This window comes from Ciconia boyciana, chromosome 3, assembly GCF_034638445.1.
Source record: "Ciconia boyciana chromosome 3, ASM3463844v1, whole genome shotgun sequence".
NCBI classification, from domain to species: Eukaryota; Metazoa; Chordata; class Aves; order Ciconiiformes; family Ciconiidae; genus Ciconia; species Ciconia boyciana.
The window spans coordinates 28,579,920-28,604,501 of NC_132936.1; the positions used below are offsets into that span (position 1 = coordinate 28,579,920).

Sequence of the window (24,582 nt, forward strand, 5' to 3'; positions counted from 1 at the left end):
GGCCAGTCAGCCTCACCCTGATCCCTGGGAAGGTGATGGGTCAGCTAATCATGGAAACCATTTCCAGGCACCTCAGTGACAGGAAAATCATTGGGAGTCGTCAGTATGGCATTACCAAGGGGAGGTCATGCTTGACCAACTTGATAAACTTCTGTGATAAAGTGATTGGCCTGGTAGACGAGGGGAGAGCAACGAACATCAGCAGACTCCACTAAGGCCCTTGGCACCGTCTCCCCTAAGATCCTCACAGACAAGCTGTTGACGTCTGGACAGGGTAAGCAGACAGTGAGGTGGACTGAGCACTCGCTGACTGAAAAGGCACAGCGACGCGGGGGCAGGAGCGCCCAGCCGCCAGCCGGAGCGGCTCCCTCCGCTGCGGCCGCCCCCGCCGCCTCAGCGCGGCGCTGACCGCCGGGCCCGCGCGCCCTCCTCCCGGAGAGGCGATTTCCCGCCTTCCCTCCCCCTCCGCTGTCAGCCCCAATGGCCGCCACCCTCCGCCTGCCCCGGAAGCGCCGTGTGCGTTTTCCTCCTTTGAGCAGGAACTCTGTGCAGCCCAACTGAAGGCGGAAGAGGGGAGGCAGGAAGTTATTGAAGGAAAGAGCCACGAAACGCCGCCGCTGGAGGCGGGGGGGGCTGCGCCATGGCATTGTGGCGGTAGCGGCGGCACCTGCCATGGGGGAAGAGAGGGGGAGGGAGGCGAAGCAGGCGGCAACTACAAATCCCGGCAAGCTGTGCCGCGCTCCCGCCCCACCTCTCCCCTCCCCGCCGCCCCTGTGTTGAAGAGGAAGCGGAGGCGCGCTGGGTCGGGGCGTTGGTGTGCCCTCAGGTGCTAGCGGCGACGGCGGGGTGAGCGGGGCCGGGGCATTGTGAGGGGCGCGGGGCCGTCGCTTAGCAACCCAGCCCCCGCGGGGCGGCCGGGCGAGGAGCGGGCGCCCGGCCGGCGAGGCCGGTGCTTCCTCACCCGGTGCTTCCTCACCCGCCGGCCGCCCCGAGCTGCGGCGGCGGTGCGGCCTGGCGGCGGTGTGTCGTGGGGCTGGGGTGTCCCTGCGGATGAAGAAACGTGAGTCAGCAAAGCCACCCGCGGGGTCCGTCCTGCCGGCGCCGCCCTGGGGCGGGCCGCGGTTCCTCGCCGCTCACGGAGGTCTTCCGTTTGGCAGGATGGCGCTTGTTTTGAAGCAAGAAGCTCAGCCTTCTGGCTCTGCTGTGGTCCTAAAGTGACCAGAGGCATCAAAAATACCTGTAGCTGCTAATTGCGCCTGAACTCACCCCGCGTCTGTTACTAAACCGACCTCTATGTGTGTTTTAGCGGTAGTACAGCGCCGTTAGGCTGGAGCTCCGGGCTGTCTCTTGCTCAGGTTTTCAGACTTAAGCATGTTACTGAACTCTGGCGGTACGCTACGGCCATGGCTGCTGGAGGAATATAGGTATTGGGGGGCTTTGTAGCTTAGGCCACGTTTTGCATATTTGGGAAAATACGAGTGATTCGAGTCAAAATTGTTATCGCTTACTCTGGTATTACTGATAATTTTCAGTGAATGATATAGAGAGGCTTGTTGACTGCAGATAGGCTTTAAAGCCAAAGTAGGTATAAACCGGAAAATGCTGTGTAGTTAAAGAAAATTACAACGTAAAATGATGAAGCATGTTTTGGTTTGTTTCTGTTTAGATAATGGAGTCTCATAGCTCTGTCAACATTTGCGACAGTAAATCGCCAACTTCTGAAAGTGAAGATGAGATCGAGTTCGTTGGAGTAAGTAGATCTTGAACTGGAAACATACTGCCTGTTATTGTAAATTATGTTCTCAGTAGCCTGATAAAATAGGAGGGGGTCTTTGTGTACTGTGTTGATGATCTTGATTATATTTCGATGGAAAGCGTTACTTTTGGATTTAAAGATAATTTAATTTGTAAATCTTTGTGGCAGATAAACTTGTTATCTTAAAGGTTTATCTGCCCTTTCTTTGGAATGGTATAAGATGATGTCAATTGGTCCTATAGAGGGAATATAGACTTGAGTATCCCAGCAGGTGAGTAGGGGATTACAGTGATCAATGAGGTATATGGCAATTCACTGTAGATGACTTTTCTGGTAATCATATTGCATAGCATTTCGCTTCATGAATAGTCCCATTGAAGTTAATGGAAAAAAGCACTGCTTCCTCCTCAAAACACTATTCTTTGTTTAGAAGAAGAGGAAGGAAATAATGGGTTAGGGGCCTTAAACAGTCTTCTGAAATTGTGAAGCACTGTATAATAGCTATAGTACAACACCTAGTCTAATGCTGGCATGTGGCTTGTGTGAGTGTGACTTTCAGACACTTATAATTCTTGACTGTCCAAGAAAAGCAGAATGTTTTTCATGCTGTCTGTGTTCTGGCCTCAATCCATCATCTGTGAAGTGGTGCTGGATGGCAGGGATACATGCAAGAACAGAAAGATGATTTTGCCTGAGGAAGAAGTCATGCGAATAAGATCAAGTGGTTAACTGATGCCAGGACTGATAATAGCTGGTTTTCTATGGATTTGTCTCATTTTTAATGCTGAACTATAACTAGATGGGGATTTTTTTTCTGTTTTGTATGGTGTTTGATTAAAGCCTAAGTTCAATGTACAGACTTTCTGCAGGGGTATTTAGGTGCTCAAGTGTGAGGGACGTATATTTTTGCGAAAATTATAAGTAGTTGATTATCTCTGAGACTTCTTGGTCTTTTAGTTGATTTGGTCAAAATTAACTGAGTTCAAAGTTCATTATATACACACACAAGTGTTCATGTGTAGCACGATTGTATAAGCTTCATTTTCTTGAAATGCTGGGCAAAGAATGAGGAAGCTAGTACAGCTTCAAATGTGTAATGATTGAAGGGCTGTTGGAGCACCAAGAGCAGTAATTGAAAGAAAAGAGACTTACTAAAATCAACATTTCTGCTACCTTTTTTGTCCTTGGTTTCGCGTGTAGATCATATGGAGCCTTTGTGGTCCCAGTGGTGATTGCTTCTGAGAGGCTGCTATATGTAGGAAGATGTCTGTGCTTAGGCTTGTTTGTGGAGGTTTGATATCTTGGGGTGAGGAGCTTACTGTTGTCATTGAATACAAGGGGAAAGATGTGTGATACTGGCCACCACCACCTAATGTCAGCAACGTGTCCTCAGATTTCCCATTTGCTCCTCTGAGTGAGGGTGAACTTGGACTTTGCAAAAGGACTTCTAAATTATTTGGCTAGTTTTAGATAATAATTTCCATGTAATAATGTGTATGACTAAAAGTATATAGGCTCCATAAACGTTGTGTATGAATGCTACCTGATCATCCAAGTATTTTCTGCATACCCTGAGGACCCCGTGCACCAAGTGGTACTGTATAAACTGAATTAGAGAAGCCACTTGGATATCTCAACCTGTGCTCATTTTGATAGAAAACAAATAGTTGTAGGCCATGTGATCTCTGTGTTATTCTTTTTTTTTTTTTTTTTTCCCCTTGAAAGTTGGGGGGTGTGTTTGGTGTGGGGTTTTTTGTTGGTTTTGGGTTTTTTGTGTTTTTTTTTTTTTCTATTTCAATCACTCGTCTTAGGGTGCTTGAATTCTTACTGTAGGACTATGACAAAAGGTCCTCATTTGATGGAGGAAAAGCAATCTCTGCTGCTGCCAGAGTTTTTGAGCTTTTACAGTCAGATTCACCCTCATTCAGGAAACTTACAACTGTTCTTCCATAATTTCCCAGCTTTTAATTCTGCATTACAACATATTTTGTCCTAAGTCTATTTTGACTTAGAAATCATTAAATTCTAAGTTTTGCACACCAGCAGAAAGATATAATTTAATCTACAATGCAAGATATTATTCCTAATGGCTTAATTTCTTAGGATAGGATGATCTGGCCCCCAGTCTATTTCCTTGGGAAGGATAAGGCAAGAGTGAAGAGATTCACAGGTGCAATGGGGTCTATAGCACTTAAGTAGACAGATTATTCAAGTTGCCACAGTCTGCACCGAAAGCACTGGACTCCTTCTGAAGAGTTTTGTTTGTTGGGTTTTTTAATGGTATCGATCCACTCATATTTTTTTCTGACTAATTTCTTTAAAGATGAGGCTCATCATTATGCTGCTCTTTTAAAAAACAAAATGTAAGTTTTCCCTGATAAAAGTTGGCGGCTTTCCTAGGCAGGGGCTTTTCCCTTTGTTACTCTGTGTGGGACCTCAAAATAATATATAGTTTTATAAAGTGTTTAAATACCTCCTGACTCCTCTGTTGTGTTACAATGGCGAACGCAGTTAAGGAGGGTATTTGTGTTTATTTTCTGTAAATGTTTGTTAAGTACATATAAAGATTATATATGCAAAATAAAACTCAACTGGAAAATTGAAGATCTATGTATTTTAAAATTACTTTCATTTTCTGATGCAGTGTTACATGTATGCCAAATTTTCTTCACTATTCGTGATTTTTATTGCAAAAGTCTGAATTCAAAGGAAAACATACTTCCATAGGCCCTGGCTTATTCAATAATGAGCTCTAAATTGATTTCAATCTGAGACCCAGGAAAAACAGACATACTTCATATACTTTACAGCTTTTCCTTTTTACAATGTTTTGGCTGCACATTGTGACAAAAGATACAGCCCCTTTCTGTCCTGGAAGAGTTGGAGCAGCCACTTACTTTCTTGCAAATTAATGTTTGTTTTTATTTCAAACCTGAAGAGGACTTCTGGCTTGTTTGTGAACTGATGATATTAGAAAAAAATTGATTCATTAAAAACAGTTGCAGTTCTTTGAGTTCCTAAGGAGGTTTTAAGGAACAGGTAAAATTTTGGTTTTCCTTGTAATTGTTGTTTTCCAATAAAAATTGTATCTGAAGAACACTTGGCCCTGGGATATACCAAAATCAAGTGATTTGCTGAAACATGATAGTTACCATTTAAATGTTTTGTTTCTGTTGCCCCTGAGGTGTTAAATATTAGATATACAGACTGAAGTATTTGTCTCTCTGGCTTTCAGTTGCATCACAGCAGGAACAGAATAAAATTGTAGAGGTGTTACGAGGCATCTATGAAGCAGGACTTTTATTTTTGCTCCCAACCCAAGTCAGACAAGGACTTGGTTTTTTGTATTTGCTAGGTTACAGAAATCAAAACTTTCTAAGTGTGTGTTGGTTCACAATGTTAGTCAGTTACTCAGGAGTCTTAAAGTTGGAAATCTGCTGGAACAAAGATTTAGAGCACAAATAGTACACCTTGTGTCAGACTTTTAAATTTATTTTAATGTAAGCTTGTTCCATGATAATTAGTGTGTTTACATGTGTATATACACAATTATGCTCGCATAATTATTTTGTCAAAGATGTGTTAAATCTGTGGTCACATATATTGAAAGCTAGTTTCATGCTTTCTGTATGCTAGTGTGTGGTTAATTATGCAAAAGTTTAATTGTGCTTTTTAAGTAAACTGGGTATTTGGTCTGAATGTACGTAAAGCTAAAAACTGCACAAACAAACAAAAAACCTTACATGATGTATCAGTGGACTAGGTGTCTGTTAGCTAGGTCTGATTACCCAAAGATTGATCTTTTGGGGAAAAAGGATATGTTTCACCTGGTACCTTTTTCAATGAAGATTAAAAATTTAGGAAGTCCATCTGAGAAGCTATGGCTTGCATGAAATTCTCAGAAGGCCTCTGTGAACATTTAAAGGGCAGAGTCGTCCTAGCCTCAGTCTCCCTCCATGAGGATGATTTCTGTCCTGGGCTACTGAATAAAGAGGCTTTGAACTTCTGCTTTCAGAGTGGATATACTTGGGATAGGTTTATACTGTTTTCCCCAATTCTTATACTTTCTCAAAATAATCTTTTGTAGCACAGATGAGTTCTTGACTGGATCCAGGATTGTAGTTCTTACACTCTTAATTTCAGCGTTTGTTTGTAATCTCCATCTGAAGGTTAAACTACCAACCATTGAAACACAAACTAGCCTAAATAAATCCTACATTTGGGACTTGCATTATTATTCAGGAGTGTATATAGGCAGATGGTGTGGTGGTTTGTGGGGGTGGTTCCCTATTTTATTTTTGTGGAAAATAAGGATGTGTATCTCTGAAGAGTCATTTTAAAGAATTACCGTATTGCATTTGTGTTCAAATTGGAATGGAATCTAAAAATTGTGTAGTAAGAGGCACAGAATTCGGAAGGAAAGAAGAACGGTTCATGTATGCAAACAACACTTAAACAAGTGTAATATTACTTGTGATAAATTAAATTTACTGTTCTGGTCACTAGAACTTCCTGGGCTTGAAAGACAGTTACTCTGCTTTTCAGCTGTCAGTTTCCTAACATGTAATTAGTTGCTGAACCCAAGGAGTAAGTAAACAGAAATAAGGAAAATCTGTGCAATTGAGGAAGGTACAGCTGTTAGGATCAGAGTTGAACATTTCAAAACACATTATTGAACTGATTGGACAGTCAGGTGGTCTGAGTGTATCTTTGAACTGTTACTTGCCAATACCTGTTGTTTAATAAAGATTAAGTCTTAAAAGTTTATAGAGGTTGTCAGTTTCTACAAAAGCAAACCTGTAATGGATTTTTTAAAAAAAAATTTCATTTAGAAAACCATGTTCTCTTATTTATTTAATCATAAAAAGTTATGCACTCTTTTGGGGTAATTTGAGGCTTGCAGCTTGATCTGTATAAGCTTTTGTCATCTGTCCAAGATCTCATCCCTCTTCCTCCCCAGTGAGACAATAAAGACTGTTTATGCCTGGCCAGCTGCACAGCTTTACAGCCTTGAAAGGTGGAAGAATGTAAAGAATGAGATGCAGTAAGGACAGCAGAGAATTGTATGCTGCTGTTGAGGCAATAAATCTTGAGACTTCTCATGAGGCGATAAATCTTCCTAGCCTGCCCTAGTTGGTTGATTTTTAAGATGTTGAGGACACTGACAAATACATGGCAGAGATGGTGGATGTAGTACTGCACCCCTTCAAGAAGTCAGTCTGCTGATTATCGTAAGTCCTTCTTCTGCCTGGAAAACTTAACCTTCTAATAAATAAAGAATACCTTTGGAGTATATTACAGCTCTGTGGTATCTGCCAGTAATAGTGCCAGACAAATGGCTAATACTGCAGTTTAATAAACTCTTGTCATGTGATGTAGATGGCATTGCATGTACAGACTTTATTTAAAAAAAAACCAAAAAAACAAAACCAAACAAACCAGCCACCACCAAAAACTTGAACCATCTTTGGTTTTTGTGTATTTACTTTGATGTTAGATAACAACTTTCAGAATTTGGATGGGAAACTTTTTATGGCATGTGGAGATTTTAGTTAACTTTGCCTCTCACTGAAGATACGTACACATGTGACCATGGATGTGAGTTAGGGTCACTAGGAATATTTTTTTTTTGGTGTATGTAGACTTACTCATCCTGTTTCATGTTCATTTTCATGATTATTTAGTTGGCATGTGATAATGTCGTAGCATGATACGGGGGGTTTTTTGCATGACATCAGATTATGTGGACATAGTGCTTCTTTTTTTGCATTTAGAAACTGAAGACTCTTGTCTCAGTAAGTGTGGATGGAGCTCCAGACATTATTTTGTACATCATCTTTAAAAGGTTATGACCTTTGTGCTTAGTTTGGGTTGCTGATTTTAAATTTTTCTTCTCCGTTTGCTTTTTCATGTTTGTGCCAACATTACGCTATCTACCAGAAGCTTGTAGTAGAAATGTTAAAATTGGTATGAATGGAGAGTGAATGGGAATATATATACACGCACACGGGTGGAAGCACCAGACAGAATGAAAAAAAAAAAGGGGGGGGGGGGGCATACGAAGGCATGTAAATCAACTGGTGTTGATACTACCTAGAATAGCAGGTCATTGAGGTCACAGACCACCTACATTAAGTTTCTGAAGACGCTCAGATCAGGAAAGCAAGGGACAGCATTCACACAAATTAAAACCAAGGTTTAAACCATTAAGATGATTGCCGAAGACAAAAGAACAGGGTTAGACCCTAAGATACCTTAAGGAGGAGACAAAAACAATCAATAATCTTTAGTCACTCACAAAGGAGGGGCAGCGTGTAGAGAGACAAAGGATCGGAAATATGAAAAGGAGCACACGGCTGCCAAGCTAGGAAGAACAGAGAAGACCTAAGTCCTTGTTGATAGCCAGAATCCCTTGTCCTCCATATCGCTGTGTGGAGTCCTGACCAGGCTTCCTGGATGCGCATCTTTGCAACTGAATGCTGGACAGACTATTTGGACATGTGTCTTTGTGCTTTTGAGTATGTGGTGTGAATGGGTTAAATGTGTTTTCTTTTAAAATAAAATAACCTCGCCCTCATTGTGATTCCAATACAGAGAAAACACTTGTAACCTGCTTACTGAATATCTGCTCAGAAAGTAGCCGCCTTCAGGGCTTAAATGTGTATGAAACTGTTTCCCACTTTCTTAATGTTTGAAATGCCTAAGGAGTTTGATTTATTTTGGAGTTGGAATTTAATTTGTGTCTTTTAAAAACAAACAAAACCAAAACAAACCCCGAAAAACCGTTTATCTTTGCTTAGTGAAATCTAAGACTGTTCCTCTCCTGGTAACAGCCTGCTACCCTATTACCATTGAATTACTGGTGCAAGTTGAGTATCTTTAAAAATGTAGATCTAAGTTGATTGAGAAGGTGAAGAATGTAAGGTTATTAAGCAAGCCAAGACTGTTAATTTGATTTTTTTTCCTAGTTTATATCTATATGTTAAGTGTATATTTTCATTATTTGTGAAGACTTACTTATTTGCATGTTTTACCAATTTTGTGGATTAGTCTGTTAAGTGGAAAAGTTGCCCTGCAGGAATTTCATTACTGCACCCTCTTGAAACCTTGGTGAAAATCCTTCAGGTATTGCTAATGCTGACAATGTGCTGTAATACATGCAACGTTTTATCTCCGAGGAAAACAATTTAATGTTTTGTGTGCGTTTTTAACACTTTTTTTTCAGGAAGGACCTTTAAGACCTGTACTTGAATGCATTGATCTTGTTAGTAGTGAGGATGAAGAACCTAATAGCAGTTCTTATGTTCATGTGAGTATGTTGTAATGTATTTTGGGACTTCTTGGTTGAATAAAATAATTTGTCTCATGTATTTTTTCCCATCAGTTACTCTTCAGTTACTCAGTTACTCATCAGTTACTCTAAAAAAACTTGTTAGAGGTATTTTTAACAAGTAATAAATACGTTAACCAACATTAATGTCTTCTGGTTTTTACCTGCTGTTGAGTGGAAGGCAAGAATGCCAACACTTCGTTTTTTTCCAGAGCCATGTTCTGCCTTCTTGAAATGGACTTAGAACTTTTATTTGGCTTTCGGTAGTTTTAGCAAGTGCGGCGAAGAAAAATGTCACTCTGCAGGTCACTTCAGAGGTCAGTGTGTCCAATCTCTAGCCTGCAAATGTATCACTGCTCCCAGGCCTTTTCCTTCTAAAATAACTTTTTAGGAGCAGTTTATAGGTTGGAGGACCTTACTCTGATGACAGCCTGGTCTTAACTCAGCCTCATGCTTCATAATCCTTCCTAAGAATGTATGAGTCAGAGGCAGGCTGGTCAATTCATGTATCCCCCAAGCTTATTGTGCCTAGTTTGTGGGGCCTTTGAGAGGGGCAGTGACTGAGTGACTCTAGAGTTGGTTTTCACAGCAGTGGCCATCTCTTGACTTCTGTTTTCCAGTGTTGCAGTAGAGGATGTGTGTAATAAACCTGGTTCTTAAGGAAAGGTGGGTCTTTCCTAAGACAGACCCTAATGTACTTCATGCAGAGGCTCACTCCACAGTGATGATTGCTAGAGCTGATTGTGTAGCAGGAGCAAACTACAGTGTATGGTCTATCCCTTGTGCTAGAAAAAGCTAATGATCTGCCTTTCTGAAGATACTGAGCAACGTTGTTTTAGAGCAGGAATGACACCAGTTCTCATTGGGGTGGACTGCATGTTTGCTTTGAAATCTTCAGGAATTTTGTTTACCTGCTTAGAAGAATTTACTTAATTTGTTGGAGACTTCTAGGACACTCAGCACAATCATCCATGTTCCTTCTGATGCTTTGGTGAGGCTAATGTTGGTGTTGAATTGCCTTGAATATGTAGGGGAGTGGGGGGTCGGTTTGGCTGTTTGTTTTTTAACAGAAGTTACAGATGCTGGTAAACAGGAAGAGAAAACTAGCAAGGTAGATCATGGAACTTAGGATCAGGGTATCTGTACTGAATTATGTCCTGATGCTTGGGCATCACTTTTCACCGTATTAGTCCCTGTTACTTAACAATTACCAAATAAAAGTTTAACTTCTCAATCGTAGAGAAATAATAAGCGTAAAGATCACATTGACTATCAGAAAGAACGAGTTGCATCAACCTTGGATCGTCTGGCACGCCATGTTGAAGTAGAGAAACAGCAAAAAGAAGAGAAAAACAAAGCCTTTAAGGTATTGGATGTATTTTGTTTCAGTAGAATTGCATAATAGAGGCCTTGTAGAGACAAGTGTGTTTGTTTTCACTACTAAGTAAATAAAAAGATTAGTGAGCCAGACCTGGAACTAGCAACTAGAGATTTTTGCTTCTGGTGCATCATTTGAAACACAGTACAGGCTTTGTCTCTTCAGTGGCTTTTAACTGATCAATTTGCTAGTCTTACTGCAGTTCCTAAGGGGGGGAAAAAACCTAACTTCATGCAAGCCAATGGCAAAAACTTGTTCTCTTGTTTATGTATATATAGCAGAGGGACCTTAGCATCAATTATTCTTGTTAAATAATTAAAAAATAACAGTTATCACAAACCACCATGCAGCAAACCTATTTATCTACCTGCTTTCGTCTGAGATTTTTGGGAAGCCATTTGCCACATTAAATCTCTGTATCAGGTAATATTTTATAATGGGATAAAATTTTCTATGTATAAGGCATAATTTTAAAGTTGAATCCTATTAATTATATTGTGCAGCCATTTGAAAGGCATGGATTTTTAATTTTTATTACAAACTGGGAGGTGCAGTCAATAGGCTTAAGGGCAGGGCTGCTATCAGCAGAACCTGGACAGCTTACAGCTCATGAAAGTCAACAGGGACAAATGCAAATCCAATATTTGTGGAACATGCTAACTTTCCAGACAAATTTTCTGGACACTATTAATGGCTTTTAAAGTCACATAATTGTACTATAGTTACAGCTTGTTATAGTCTACAATAGACTATGCAACTGTAATACAACAGCGTAAAAAGCTGTTAGATATAGTCCAAGGTAACCTTGAAGTCCAGAGGCCTACATCCCTCTCCTGTCTCCTCCACTTAGAATTTGGCAATCCGTCAGTGTCTCCACATACAGTTTTTCAACTGTAAAGAGGAGTCAGAGATAGCTATGTAGCTTTTAAAGTAGTATGAGAATGAAGGCTAAAAAATCCTTTCGTAATAATATTTTCCTGCTGGGTGGCTCCTCTCTCCTCATCAGGTAATGCAATCTGCAGAATTAAAATTACTCTTCAAAGCAAAACTGCCTTTTTTTTTTTTTTTGCCTCGGCAGTGGAACATATTGACTCTTTGGTTTCAATAACCATTTTGGGTTGCTTATTTTTTTAAAAAAATTCATTATTTGTTTCTTTTTATAATCTTCTTGGCTATGTACATGCTTCAGAAACTTCAGTAGGTGCAGTAAAAGTAAATTAATTGACCTAAGCTGTAGCTTTTATTTAGGGTACAAAAGTAAGTAATATTTTTTTTTAATTTATCTTTTTATTGCTGTTACGTTCTATCTTTATTGTTACACAGAAGTCAGTCAAGTTGTAAGATTTTTTTTTTCTCCTTAGGTTTTTGTGGGTTTTTTTCCTTAGATTTTTAGAGACCCACATGTAAGTTTAGTATACGTACTTAATCTTGCCTTTTTTTTTTTTTTTTTAAATTTGATTGCCACCTTGCCTGATATGTTTTCCCCTTCAGGAGAAAGTTGATTCCCAGTATGCTCACGGGTTGCAAGAACTAGAATTTATTCGGGAACACAGTGACACAGAAGCTGCAAGATTATGTGTGGACCAGTGGTTAAAAATGCCGGGTAAGAATAGGAAACTAAGTTCCAGTGATACATTTTCTAAGTCCTGCATTGCAGAACAGAACATGTGATAATTGCATTAATCAATACTGACACTGAGCTTGCAGGTGCCTCTTATGCATAACCAAATCTTACAATATTAACTTTGCTAGAGTGTGGCATTTGAAAGCTCTTATATGCTCATTTCAATAAAAGCTATTCTTCTAATGTTTTGCTGCTTAGAAAATTTAATATGCAAAGTCTAAAAACCACTAAGGCAATGTTAACTACTTTTATAAGCAAAATTGCTTGAAGGAAGAATATTACTGTTGAACTGTTGCTCAGGAAAATGTCTACATAAGTAAGTATAACTTTAGCAATCTCAATCATTTTAAAATATTGCCTGGAGGACCTGGAGGAAGGGTGTCTGTTTGAAAAGTAATCCTACTGGGGATTGAAGGAACAGATTCTTCAACTGAAAGAGCAGACTTACTGTAGTAGGATTGAGTTACAGTGCATTGTTAGCTTGCTTTTAAGAATCAATATAACTTGATTTTTAAATGCTTTAGGGCTTGTGTGTTGTTTTGTTTGTTTTCTTAAGCCTCTGTAATTCAGATTCTGGTTAAGTGCTTTGTTTTACAACACAGGTCTCAAACCAGGCACCGTTAACAGTGGAAAAAGGGGTATTTGTAAGAGGGCAGGTCGGACGCAAGTCAACAGCAGTCCCATATCTTGTCCTGTGATGCATTGCAACAGAGAGTTTGATAATGGACATCTTCTCCTAGGTCACCTTCAAAGGTAAGGACATGGTGTGAGAAATAATAATAAAAGAATATGCTTGAACTTACAACATCAGCGTCAAGTCTACTTTAAGCTGCCTATAGTGACAAAATTCCATTTGGAGAGCAGATTACTATGTTAGATTTTATATAGATGATGTGATGAACTTCCTGGTTGGTGGAGGGGGGGTTTGTTGGGTTTTTTCGGTTTTTTGGTGTGGTTTTTTTAATTCAGAATTGACGTCTTCCTCTTGTTGAGCACTTTTTTAATAGCTGGGTTTTTTTGAGAAACAAGATTTCTGTTCTCCAGTTCTGTTATTTCTTCATCCAAACTTGAAAAAGAGCAAAAGGGGAACGTATACAACTTGATGGTAAGATTAAAAAAAAATGCCTCTAATGAAGGGAAAGAGGAGCAAGAGCTATAGGCCAGACTGTTCATAGCTGATCAGTGCTAGTCAGCACTCACTGTGTCTGGGGTCAATTCTAGCATATACTGCCTTTTAACTAGTGAAAGTGTCATGGGGAAGATGGTAAGGAGAGAAGCTATGGGGAGTGTTGTGGGCTAACCCCCCTAGGCAGCTCAGCCCCACACAGCTGCTCACTCACCCCAGTGGGATGGGGAAGAGAATTGGAAGGGTAGAATTGAGAAAACTCTGGGCTGAGGTAAAAACAGTTCAATAAGTAAAGCAAAAGCTGCACACGCAAGCGAAGTAAAATAAGGAATTCCCATCAGCTGCCCGGGCTTTATGACACATGACAGTTACTTGGGAAGACAAACGCCATCACTCTGAACATCCCCCCCTTCTTCCTCCTTCACCCAGCTTTTATTGCTGAGCATGACATCATATGCTATGGGCTATCCCTTTGGTCAGTTGGGGTCAGCTGTCCCAGCTGTGTCCCCTCCCAGCCTCTGGCCTACCCCCTGACTACTTGCTGGTGGGGCAGTCTGAAAAACAGAGAAAGCCTTGACGCTGTGCAAGCACTGCTCAGCAATAGCTAAAACATCCCTGTGCTATCAACACTGTTGTTCATAAATCCAAAACACAGCACTGTACAAGCTGCTATGAAGAAAATTAACTCCATCCCAGCCAGAACTAGTGCAGGGAGGTAAAAATAAACAAATTTTTAAAATCCCTCTGCAGGAAATTGAGGCTTTGATAGTTCTCTTGCTCTTAAAAACAGTATGATTCCTCTGCAAAGTGGTCATTGTAACAGGTAAGCTGCAGAGAGAATCATGTCTGTACAGGATAGTTCAACTGATACAGTTAATGATGGGGGAAGTAAGGAATTTTACAGTTTAGGTTGATTTGATAGGTTTTTGTCCAACAGCTTCAAAAGACAGCTTTTTTCCCATTAAAAAAAATTTTGGACTATTTAGAGGGGACTAGTTTGTTCATTATTTCTTCTTCACCAGGTTTGATCATTCTCCTTGTGACCCAACAGTCACATTACATGGACCCCCAAATAATGGCGTTGCCTGTGTGATATGCTGCAAAAGATTTTCAACCTCTCAGCAGTACAGTGATCATCTTTTATCTAAGGCAAGATCATAAGGATAAGTAACTCGCCTGACTGAGCATAGTAGAGGGGTTTCAAGATGTATAATTATGCACTGATTTTTTTTCCTTTTAACCATTTTTCTCTCCTCTCCCTTCTTTTAGTCTTCAAGATAGTTTTTCTTATTCTGCTGTGTTTCAAACACCTGCTGTATCCTGACAGTAGTCCCATTAGATCTGACCATTAGGTTGTACTTTCCAGCATACCTTTGAGAGGACCATAGTTCTGTCTTGAACCTCTTGTCCCTCTATTGGTGCTGTCAAAAGGTATTCCCTTTTTTTGCATCTCCAAAACTATGAAAGATAAAGGCAAGAAGGTAGGGTGAAATAAGTGACGGTAAAGAGAAGCAGCAGAAAGAAGGGAAAAAGGCAACAGAATGAGAAAAGAAACTTGGGTGATTCAGATGCAACTGTTTCTTTTCTGTTTCCAATCTCTCTGATAGATGTATTTGTTGCTAGTCACTAGTTAACTTACAGAAGGGAAAAGGATAATCTAGCATTTGAGTTTTGATTTTAATATAAGCTAATAGTATTTGCTTTCTTGGTTGTTGTTCCTCCCTACCTTTTCACTTCTTTTTTTGATAATGCTCCCTCTCTCCCTTCTGTTTGTAACTTACCACTGTAAAATGTCAGTTCAATGACAGATGCTCAGGAGTTATCTTCTGGGTGCGTGGTTTTATTTAAGCAGTCTGGTGTTGAATTGGATAGTGGATAGCATTTTTCAAGTTCAGTGTTTTAATAACAAATACTGTGTACCCACCTAGTCCCCAGAAGCTGTGTCAAATTCGGGGGAGTTTTAGATACTCTAAAAATTGGACTACTTTTAGCTGGTAGTAGTAACTCCTGATGCATAGTCATACCTGACAAGCTTGAAAGATTGCATCATATGTCCCTGCTCTTTTTGCATTGCTTCCAAGTTGTGTGCCTGTGGTGTGTCCAGGGGCATTAGCAGAAGTTACAGGCAAGTTTGGGGAAATGGAATGGCTCTTGCAGCAGGCAAGAAGATGGGATTATTTTGGTGTGGAAGGACATGGAGATAATCCTAAACAAAGCTGTGGAAGAAAGCATAAGCATATCATGAAGATTCTTTGAGTGACATGTCAGAAGCAAATTTAAAGGATTTTTGCCGTGTAGGCAGAGATCTGAAGTTGATGTAGAAGGCAAAGGGGGTGGAAGAAGTTGACTTTGATCAAAGTTGTGGGCCTGTCAGGCTACTCTGAGGAGCATCATTTTGAGAAGTTGGAGGTTAGCAAGATTAAGGAAGAACCAACATGAGGAAAAACAGCTGCTTTAGTGACAGAAGAAGCTTTTTCTGAAAGCCTGGGTAAAGGGACTAGCTAAGAATTAATGGAGCCCATAGTTCCTGGGGAAGGTGGCTGCTCCCAGTGGTGCAAGAAGGGAATGGAAAAGTTGCCAGTGTAGTAAGGATGAGTAGCTGAGTTTGACACTGGCAGTTTGGCCAGTCCCTTGGGTCTCACAGGCTGAAGTGCATAGGGGTAGGCTGTAGATAAACATAGATGTGGTAGCTGAAAACCTAAAAGCGAAAATATTACCACAGAAGGGAGAAAGGAATGGAAGGACATGAGGAGAACTGAGACTGATTTCTTGACTTAATATTTTCCTAACTAGATCATTTTTTCTTCCAGCTAAATGAAAATGATGGACATAAAAAAGATCTCCCTCCACAGCATATTCAGTGTTTTGCATGCCCACACTGCTTCCTCCTTTTCACCAAAAGAGACGAATGCTTGCAGCATATGTCAGGAAAGAACCACTTCCTCCAGGTTTCTAAATTGAGTGGTATGTTGCTACTAAGTGTACTGCTTTTCATTCCTTCTGATAATTGATCCTTACGATACAAAATTACTTAATTTTTTCTGCTGTGTGAAAAAGCGTAAGGTTTTTAAGTTTGTTTTTAGTGAATTGTTTTTTCTTTTAAGGTCTTAAATGTGATACAGTTCTGTAAAAGGAGATGCTTTGAAATTCATTTTTTTTTTTTGTAGAAATGATTCCTCCATCACAGTTGCTGTAATGAGGAGACTTTCCTTTATCTCCATGGTGTCAGGTCTCTCATACAAGCTTTTAATCTTCCAGTGACTCTGTGCAACAGTATTTAGAACAGTATGTCCTAAATAAGTTTACATTTAGTATGTTGATAGGAACTCGGACCAAAACACATAAATTTCTTTTTCAATTCCAGTCAGACTGGCTGTGATGTTCCTTCCCTTCCTGTACTGTCTGAAGTCTGCTGGAGGCTATTTTTCTTGTCGGTGTCCTTGGCATTCCTGATGGAAAGGGCCTGTGAAAGTTTCTTCTCCATATAATTGCAAATTTAGCCTGCTTAGCTGGAACAGTGCTGCTGGTCTGATGCCTTGTACTGGCTGCATTGCTACTGAAGGCTAAAATACTGGTTATGTTGTGAGCTGGTAACATCCTGAGCCATACTTACTAGATTCCACAGAAGATATCTGTCTGATCATGGTCTTGAAAACAGCAGGGTTAGTGACCATCATAGCTGTCCTGACTTTTTAGCTTTGACATAAGCACTAGGCATTAAAGCATTTACTTTAATGTTAGGTAAATGGCTGAGACAGAGGGAGTGGACTTCTTGAATAAGAAGCTGCCATATTTTAGATACTGTAGCTTTCAGGATAAGCCTACATGGACAAAAGGATTGGTCTAGTTATTTCTCATCTTCATAACTGTATCTTCTACTTCTGCCCTCCCCCAGAGTGGCTGCAGGAAGTGTACGGTAAAGACAGACTTTGAAGGAATCTTCTTGCAGGTCGAGTCAGTACTACCATATTCATGGAAGTGACAATCAGCTGCATGGTTCTGAGTTCCCTTATGTATTGTAAATCTAATGTACTTTTACTCTCAAATAAGTTATTAATTCTGAATGTGCTAACTGTAGATGCCTTTAAAATCAGGCCATAGGTTTTAAAAAAGATTAGTGGTGAGCTATTGCTTCAAAAAGATTAAAAGCACAAAATAGTATTTTCTTTAGAGATGGATAGTGCTTAGCTCAGAACAAAAAAAGGAAGTGCTCCATTTTTTCCTTTGCATTGGTAGATCTTAATGATTAATATTATCAGCATGGTCTGTAAGATCTGGCAGTGAAGTTAGTTGAAAGGCATAACCTCAGATTACTGCCTGCTGATCATCACATCTTACTAAACAGAACATTCAAAGAGAATTTGCCTCCTAAGATGCAGAACATTAACAGCAGTATATAGTTCATAAGCTGTTTCCCATTCTCTTTTCAATAGAAAATGTTTTATTCTGCTGGTACCTGGAGTTAGACATGGAGTATGTACTTGGAACAACAGGAAGTCCTGCATTTAAAAATTTAAGGATAATTAGCATTGAGGATGGGAAAGAGAGAGAGATGGTCAGAGTATATGGGAAATTGTTAAATGAATTGCATACTTTTTTCTTTTTTAAACACATTGTGCCTTTAAACAAAAGTGTATGTAGTAAGAGTAGTCAGGTAGTGATAGATGGAGGGGAAGAAGGTCATTAAGAACCTTCCTAAGAAAGAGATCTGACCTGATCTTGTAGAATGAGGAAAAGGGAAGCAGAGTCAGTCACCAGTATGAAGAAGCAAGATGCAAACAGATTCAGATACGAGATTGTTATAGAAGTTTAAAAACTTAATGCAGTTTTACTTAAAGCTTCCATTGCACAATTACTGTGACTCAGCTGACACGTGGTAACTTGCTTTCTGAACCCTGTGACAAATGAGTACAATAGTAACTGTCATCTGAGAGATAGAATACTGAAAGAACTCTTTAACATGTGGTTGCACTTTCTGCCATTCCATATTATAGACGGAATGAAGGCTGGCCTTCCTCTACCTTTCCCATCCTATGCAAAGAACCTTCTGATATCTCTGTGCAAAGAGGTCCCCTTCCAAGTGAAGTGTATATCCTGCTACCAGATATTACGCTCGCATATGGAATTAACGGCTCATTTCAGGTTTGTGAGAGACAGCTATCTTTTATAATGTGAACATCCATAGATCAACAACAGATAGGCAGACGTGTTAGTAGTGCTAGTGGATTTCAGGGCATCTAGGACCATCTGAATGTTGACTTCTGAGTAAACTATCAAAAAATTGCCCCCTTTCCATGTCTTTTACCCCGCCTTACCCCACACAATTCATTGCAGAATGATCGATGTCTGTATCCTTTTTGTTACTTTCTGTAACAGAACAACAGAACTTGGTCTCTGTTCCACTATTTCTAAGTTGGCAGCATTTGGTTTCTAAAATGTACTGAGTCAAAAACATAAACATTAAACTAAGTGTTAGTTTTGGAAATTAGCACCTAATTCTCTTTAAAGTGCAGAAACTAGATAGGCATTGCATGTTTTTGTTGGCAAGCTAGTAGGTGAGTCAAAGTATACAGAGGACACTATTTCCACGCACTAATTGCTGTAGCTGCTGGGTAATATTTCAAAGTACATCTGAAAGTTTTAAAATGTTTCAGGTTATGATAGAACCTCTTTATTTTTTTAATCCATTCTAGAACACGTTGTCGTAATTCTGGGCCTGTGGCACTGTCAAAGAAGAGTATCTCCCAAGTTGCAGAGGTATTTAAAACAAAAGGTCACTGTGAGAACTGTGATAAGCTGTTTGCTGATAAGAATCAGATCACCCAGCATAAGCAAACTACTCAACATAACATTAAAGTTCTTACTACAATGGAAGAGTCCATCTTGATGTTCTGTCATATCAATGGAAAAAATAAAAATCAGTCTCATTTGTGCCATATTGTGGATCGGTCAAGACCACTGCTTAAAAGACATTTGACTGCGAATGAGTGTACCAGTGAAAGGGGGTCTACTCCTTCAAAACGGAAGAGCAATTTAAAAGATAAAAATGAAGATCATGTAGCAAACCAAAGTCAAGGTAGCACTTCCAAAGTAAAAGCCTGGTTTTGTGAATGCCTTCAAAAGTTTTTTACAGAAGAGTCAGTAGAAAAGCATATTTTATCAGCAAATAGGATCTGTCACAAGTGTGCCGTGTGTGGAAAGCTTGCTGAAAATTCAAGCATTATCCGCCTGCATATGAGTCGATTCCATGGGGGAGCACACTTGACTAATTTTCTTCTCTGGTGCAGAGCATGCTCTGTAGATCTCCTCAGAGAAGAGGATATTATGGGACACGTGACTGAATTTCATGGTGGACATAGTTACTATTATGAGCAAGAAGCTCTGGAAGATGAACCTATGCCATCTGCTTCTGATGCAGGATGCATTTCTGCAGGTGAAAGGAAAGAGTGCATTCCTAGTCCTATGGAACTCTCCCCTGAAAAAGGTCCTATTCTGGGAAAATGGCAATGCCGCATTTGTGAGGAGATGTTTGAATCTGAAGAGAGCGTTAAACAACATTGTATGTCCTTAGAAAGCCATGCATTTCACAGATATTGCTGTGGCTTATGCAGAAATCACTTTCGGAAAGTAGGAACGCTACAGCGACACTTCCAAGAGCATCATAACCAGGAGATGCAGACTAAATACTTCTGTGGCCTTTGTGGTAATCTCTTCTTTGACACAGAAGAAGAATTTCTAATCCATTATAAAGAGATTCATAGCATGGACTATGCATTTGTGCCTGAGCAGATGGAAGTATCAATAAAAAAAGAGGAGGACTTCCTCCCAGTAGAAAAAGGAGACCATTTAACCTGTGGTTGCCGGACAACTTATGTCTCCAGAATAAACAGGAGGAACGACTATGTGAATTGTCAGAAAGCCATGCTGCAAAAAGGAAACTTATGGTTTCGATGCTGCTTCTGTTCTGCAACTGCACAGAATTTTGCTGATTTGAACAGTCATCTCAACAGTCACACGTCAGTGAAACATAAGGACGAGATGTATGTTGTTAGATGTGCTGCATGCAACAAAAACTTTGACGATCTTCAGAGCGCACATCAGCACTATCACATGAAACATTGCTTCTTGCAGAAACCTGATCTATCAAGTCTTGCATCAGAATCGGAAAATACAGTATTCAAGTTCACAGCAAGTGGGGCTTGTGTGGACAGAAAACCTCACAAGCTAAAATTTCAAGCATCTCCATCCAAGACTCAGGAACAACCACAGTTGTCTACTCTGCAGGGACCAATACAGGAAAAGAAAGAAAAAAAAGAGAACTTGGTACATTCTGAAGAACCTGGTGAAGGTTTGTAGATTATTTTTTTTTCACATTAGAAAAATATTGTCTTTAATACACTTTGTTTCAATGTCAGGACAAGTATGTGGCATACCATTTGCCTACATCCAGTCTATAAATCAGCTCAGAATTTAATATTTGTTATTTCGCAAAGTTGCATTTTGAATTCTTGGTATTTGAGTCCAGAACTTGGACTCAACAATTTATTGCTATATGCTGTATGCATGAAGTCTTTAAAAAACAAAAAGTAGGCAGGTGTGAGAACCCTGGGTCTGAAAAATTTATTTTTTAAATTAGTTGGGAGCATAATTTGGTGTTAAAAGGAAGAGGACAATCAAGGACCCCAAACAGAGATCTGACTCCTAGAAATGTAAAAGTAGTCTATAATACACACACATTCATGAGAAACTTGCCTTTGTATGTATCAATCTTTATGAGCCTGGTGGTGCTTTCTTTGTGGGCAGTCCTCTTATAACACCATCTTCTCAGTTTCCTTTAGCTTGCCAAAAAATAATTTCAGCTGAGAACTTATATTCTCAGTATGTATTAGGGTTTTTTTGCCTTGAGCATGCAAATTTTTTTTAAGTTCATGTCACTTCTAAGAATGATATAAAGAATGCTGAAGGTGTACCTTGTGTTCAAAAAATTGGAAGTGTTTTAATTACTTGTGGTGTCATAATGCTTTTGATTAAAAGGTTGACATTTGTTTGATATTCAGCAAAAAGTATGTCTCTAAACACTTTACAGGCTTTTATGCATGTAAGCAATTAAGTGTCAGAGACTTGCCATAGTAGGGGGTGCACAGTTGAATATTAAATGGACTATGAAAATGTCTCAGTGCAGAACAACAGCTTTCTGTGCTTACCACAAAACTGTCCAGCTCTGTACCACTGTATAGCTAGATTCTACTTTCTTCTGTCTGATTTGTGCATTACTAAATGCTACTTCAGTTGATTTAAAAAAAGATGCAATCGCCGAATAGGATCATATTTTGTAACCTTTAGCTTATAGAACAGTTGAATACATGAATTTTCAAAAGCATATCTAAGTTGATGTATGTTGGTTGACCAGAAACTCAGGTGAACTTTAAATGCATCCTTTTTATCCCATTGAAGATGGTGAACTTCCTGATCTTGACTACCTGAGTACCATGACTCACATTGTGTTGGTGGATCTGGACAACTGGGGAAGCTTATTCACGCAGCTGCCAGCTAACCTCAACCAAGGGACATTTATCTGGGGCTTTCAAGGTAAAAAGTGGTTGAAGGAAATAGGAAGATAAGATTAACAAGTCTACACGAATACTTAAGCAGAAATGCTTTGAATCTGAGAGAATGAAGAACAGGAACAAGCAGCCACCAGGGCTTCTAAAGTCACAGTGTCACAGGCACCATGTAATAGAAATGTTCTTGAACTTTTCTAACTCAGTCTTAACCTCCTCTGCTCTTATTATTCCTTGTAGAATATTGTTCCAGAATTGCTAAATGGCTTAGGAGTCTTTCTGGCTTCCCTGCTGAAGCTACTTAGGCTGTATCATATTAAGTTTTCACAATTATCAGGACAGCCATAATACTCAGAGATTATTTTCTTTCTGACTGACAAGTCCTTGTCATAGTGTTCTTCTTCTTTTTAGTTCCAAAAGGCATGATTTTACATTCTTGTACTTGAATTTTGTTCTGTCTCTGGCTTGCTCCTTAAGGATGTCCCTGGTCATCCTGTACATCAATAGGTGTATCTCACATCTGGAAGATACCAGTAGTGGTACAAGGTGATTGACGGAACTCACATTGTTATGGGTTTGTAAGAAAACTTTTTGTGAAGTCTACCAATAGCATCCATTTAACTTGATGCTTTTCCTTACCTGACTATTCTGGAACCAACTTCTTGTCCACCTCATGCTTTTTCTACTGGTTTTCTCTGTATCTGCCTTTATAAGGATTTTGCCTGTGGTACATTGAACACTTCAGTAAAGTCCAGATAAGGGATAGTTTCAAAATATTTATTGCCTGAAACATAGGCATCATCTTAACAGACTTGTAGGAATTGTCAGGCGTGTTTTACACTTAGTAAACACCATTGCACTGCACTTCTTTATTTAATGTTCTTGATTATCTCTTCCTTTTAAAGATAATCAAGAACATCCTGAAAGCTGAGAGTTTTCATGCTGCTGAGGTTGGACAGAAAGGCCTGTTGATGCCTGAATCACTTCCCTGCCCCCCCCCCTTAGAAACAGGTATTCGAGTTAGCTGATGAAGGCAGAGCAAGTATGTCTGTTAGTGTAAAGTGTAAGTTCTTCATACAGCTGTGTTCCTGGACCTGTAGTCTAATGTCTGGTTGTTAGGAGTTCTGGGGATGAATCCTCTGGTCTTCACTGTTATGCTCCTGAGTTTTGTGGTCTGCTCAGGCATTACTTCTGTGTCATTACCTGTATTGTCATTACCTAGCGTTTGGCCTCTCTGTGCAGTAAAAGTATTCTTGCGCACATACACTCACAAAGCCAGAGAAAATACTGATTTGGGGGGATTTAGATTATACCTAATCATCCTGGATTTCTATTTCATCCTTGCTGCCTGGCTGCTCCATTTATTTATATTCTCTTTTCTCTATAGCTGAACAACCTGTTGTTTCTTCTTACTGTCTTTTATGAGGCTTTGCCCAGCTTGACTTCTGGTCAAATTTCACTTCACCTCTGCACTTCTTGACTTCTAAGGCTATTGTCATTTGGGGTTTGGTTGTGGCTTTAATTGGTGAAGATTTGTTGTTTATTTTTATAGTTATTCAATCCATTTGGCCTTGGAAAAACATTTTTTTTTCTTTTTCTACAAATAAAAATAAGAAACTATTAGGAATCTGACTTTAATAAATGTCAGGCCTGTTTGACATCTACAGTCCAAAGCTACTCTGTCTGGATTTTATAAAGAATTATTTAGTAAAGAATAACTTTTCACAGTTATGTCAAACTTTGTGCACTTGAATTCAGACACTTGCTTTCAGTTGTACTTTGTTATTCTATTTAATTTAATCAAAACTGGTTTGTAATTAATTGACCCAAGCTTGTTTGTTATGACAGGGTCTTCTGTGCTGTTACTATTATTTTCCAAGGTTAAAATGCCCTGGTTTTTTTCAGTAAGAAAAATTGATTGAACCCAGGAATGTCTGAACTGTGTTATTGGCAGAAATGTCTCTTCTCTGACCTATCTAAGAAAGAGAAATAATCCATAGTACAGTCTTAGTGTTGCTAATCTATTGTTAGGAACCTCTATTAATACGATAATCTTACCCAAAGGTACTTCTGTGCTAGTTAAGACACTGAGCCCAGGGATGTTCCAAACACAGGTGCCTGCTGGCACAGCCCAGCCCATGTCAGTGCCACTGAATTTCTTGCTTCCCAAGCGGGGTTGCTGCATGCAGGCTGCCTTGTGGGAATGGCCCCTGGAGCACTTGAACTGAAAAAACCCACGCTGAAGAGTTAATGGTGATTAAAATGGGCCATATTCATATCAGAGAACACTTCAGCAGTTTATTAGTGTCAACTCCAACTCTATTGTTACAGAGCCTGGGAACACTAAGGCTCCCAGGCACATCTGGATTTATTGTTGTAGGTGCCCTCTCATAATAATGGTTTACAGAGTTATTTGATGCATGCTATTCTTGTTTGTTTAGCCTGTGAAAATACAGCAACATCCTTGTCTCCTCTGATTTTTTTCTGCATTTCCCAAACAACATTTCTGATTTTTTTATTATTATTTGTATATGATACTTTTGCATTATTTCTGTTATTCCTATTGCTAATACAGCCTTAGCTTTGCTTTGAGTTCCTCCATTGTATTGCTCAGGCTCTGCATGGTTTCCATTTTCAGATATTCAGTTGTCATTCACCCATTTGTGGTCTAGCTCTGCCAGAGTAAATACAGTTCTGTCATTGTTTTCAGCTGTCCTGGTCAAATGTTTATGTTGTACCAAAAAGCCAGGGTTGGTGATTACAGGTCTTTCCCAAATAGCACTGACCAAGACTGTCACAACAGCTGA

At 39.6% G+C, this 24,582-nt stretch overlaps 1 protein-coding gene across 3 annotated transcripts in view; it reads left to right on the plus strand.

The window, feature by feature from the left end:
- Positions 1–590: 590 nt before the first annotated feature.
- ZNF451 (zinc finger protein 451) overlaps positions 591–24,582 on the plus strand; it is a 43,122-nt gene continuing 19,130 nt past the window's right edge. Inside the window, exons 1-11 of one of the 3 annotated variants that reach the window (XM_072855221.1) lie at positions 591–846; positions 1,667–1,750; positions 8,982–9,065; positions 10,327–10,452; positions 11,956–12,067; positions 12,691–12,841; positions 14,237–14,363; positions 16,025–16,178; positions 18,209–18,356; positions 18,908–20,562; positions 21,669–21,803. In XM_072855221.1, coding sequence (XP_072711322.1) covers positions 1,670–1,750; positions 8,982–9,065; positions 10,327–10,452; positions 11,956–12,067; positions 12,691–12,841; positions 14,237–14,363; positions 16,025–16,178; positions 18,209–18,356; positions 18,908–20,562; positions 21,669–21,803 — 2,773 coding nt within the window. In that variant the 5' untranslated portion in view covers positions 591–846; positions 1,667–1,669. Of the gene's footprint in view, positions 847–957; positions 1,061–1,666; positions 1,751–8,981; positions 9,066–10,326; positions 10,453–11,955; positions 12,068–12,690; positions 12,842–14,236; positions 14,364–16,024; positions 16,179–18,208; positions 18,357–18,907; positions 20,563–21,668; positions 21,804–24,582 lie in introns of those variants that run through there. The other 2 variants (XM_072855222.1, XM_072855223.1) reach the window with 2 other exon arrangements.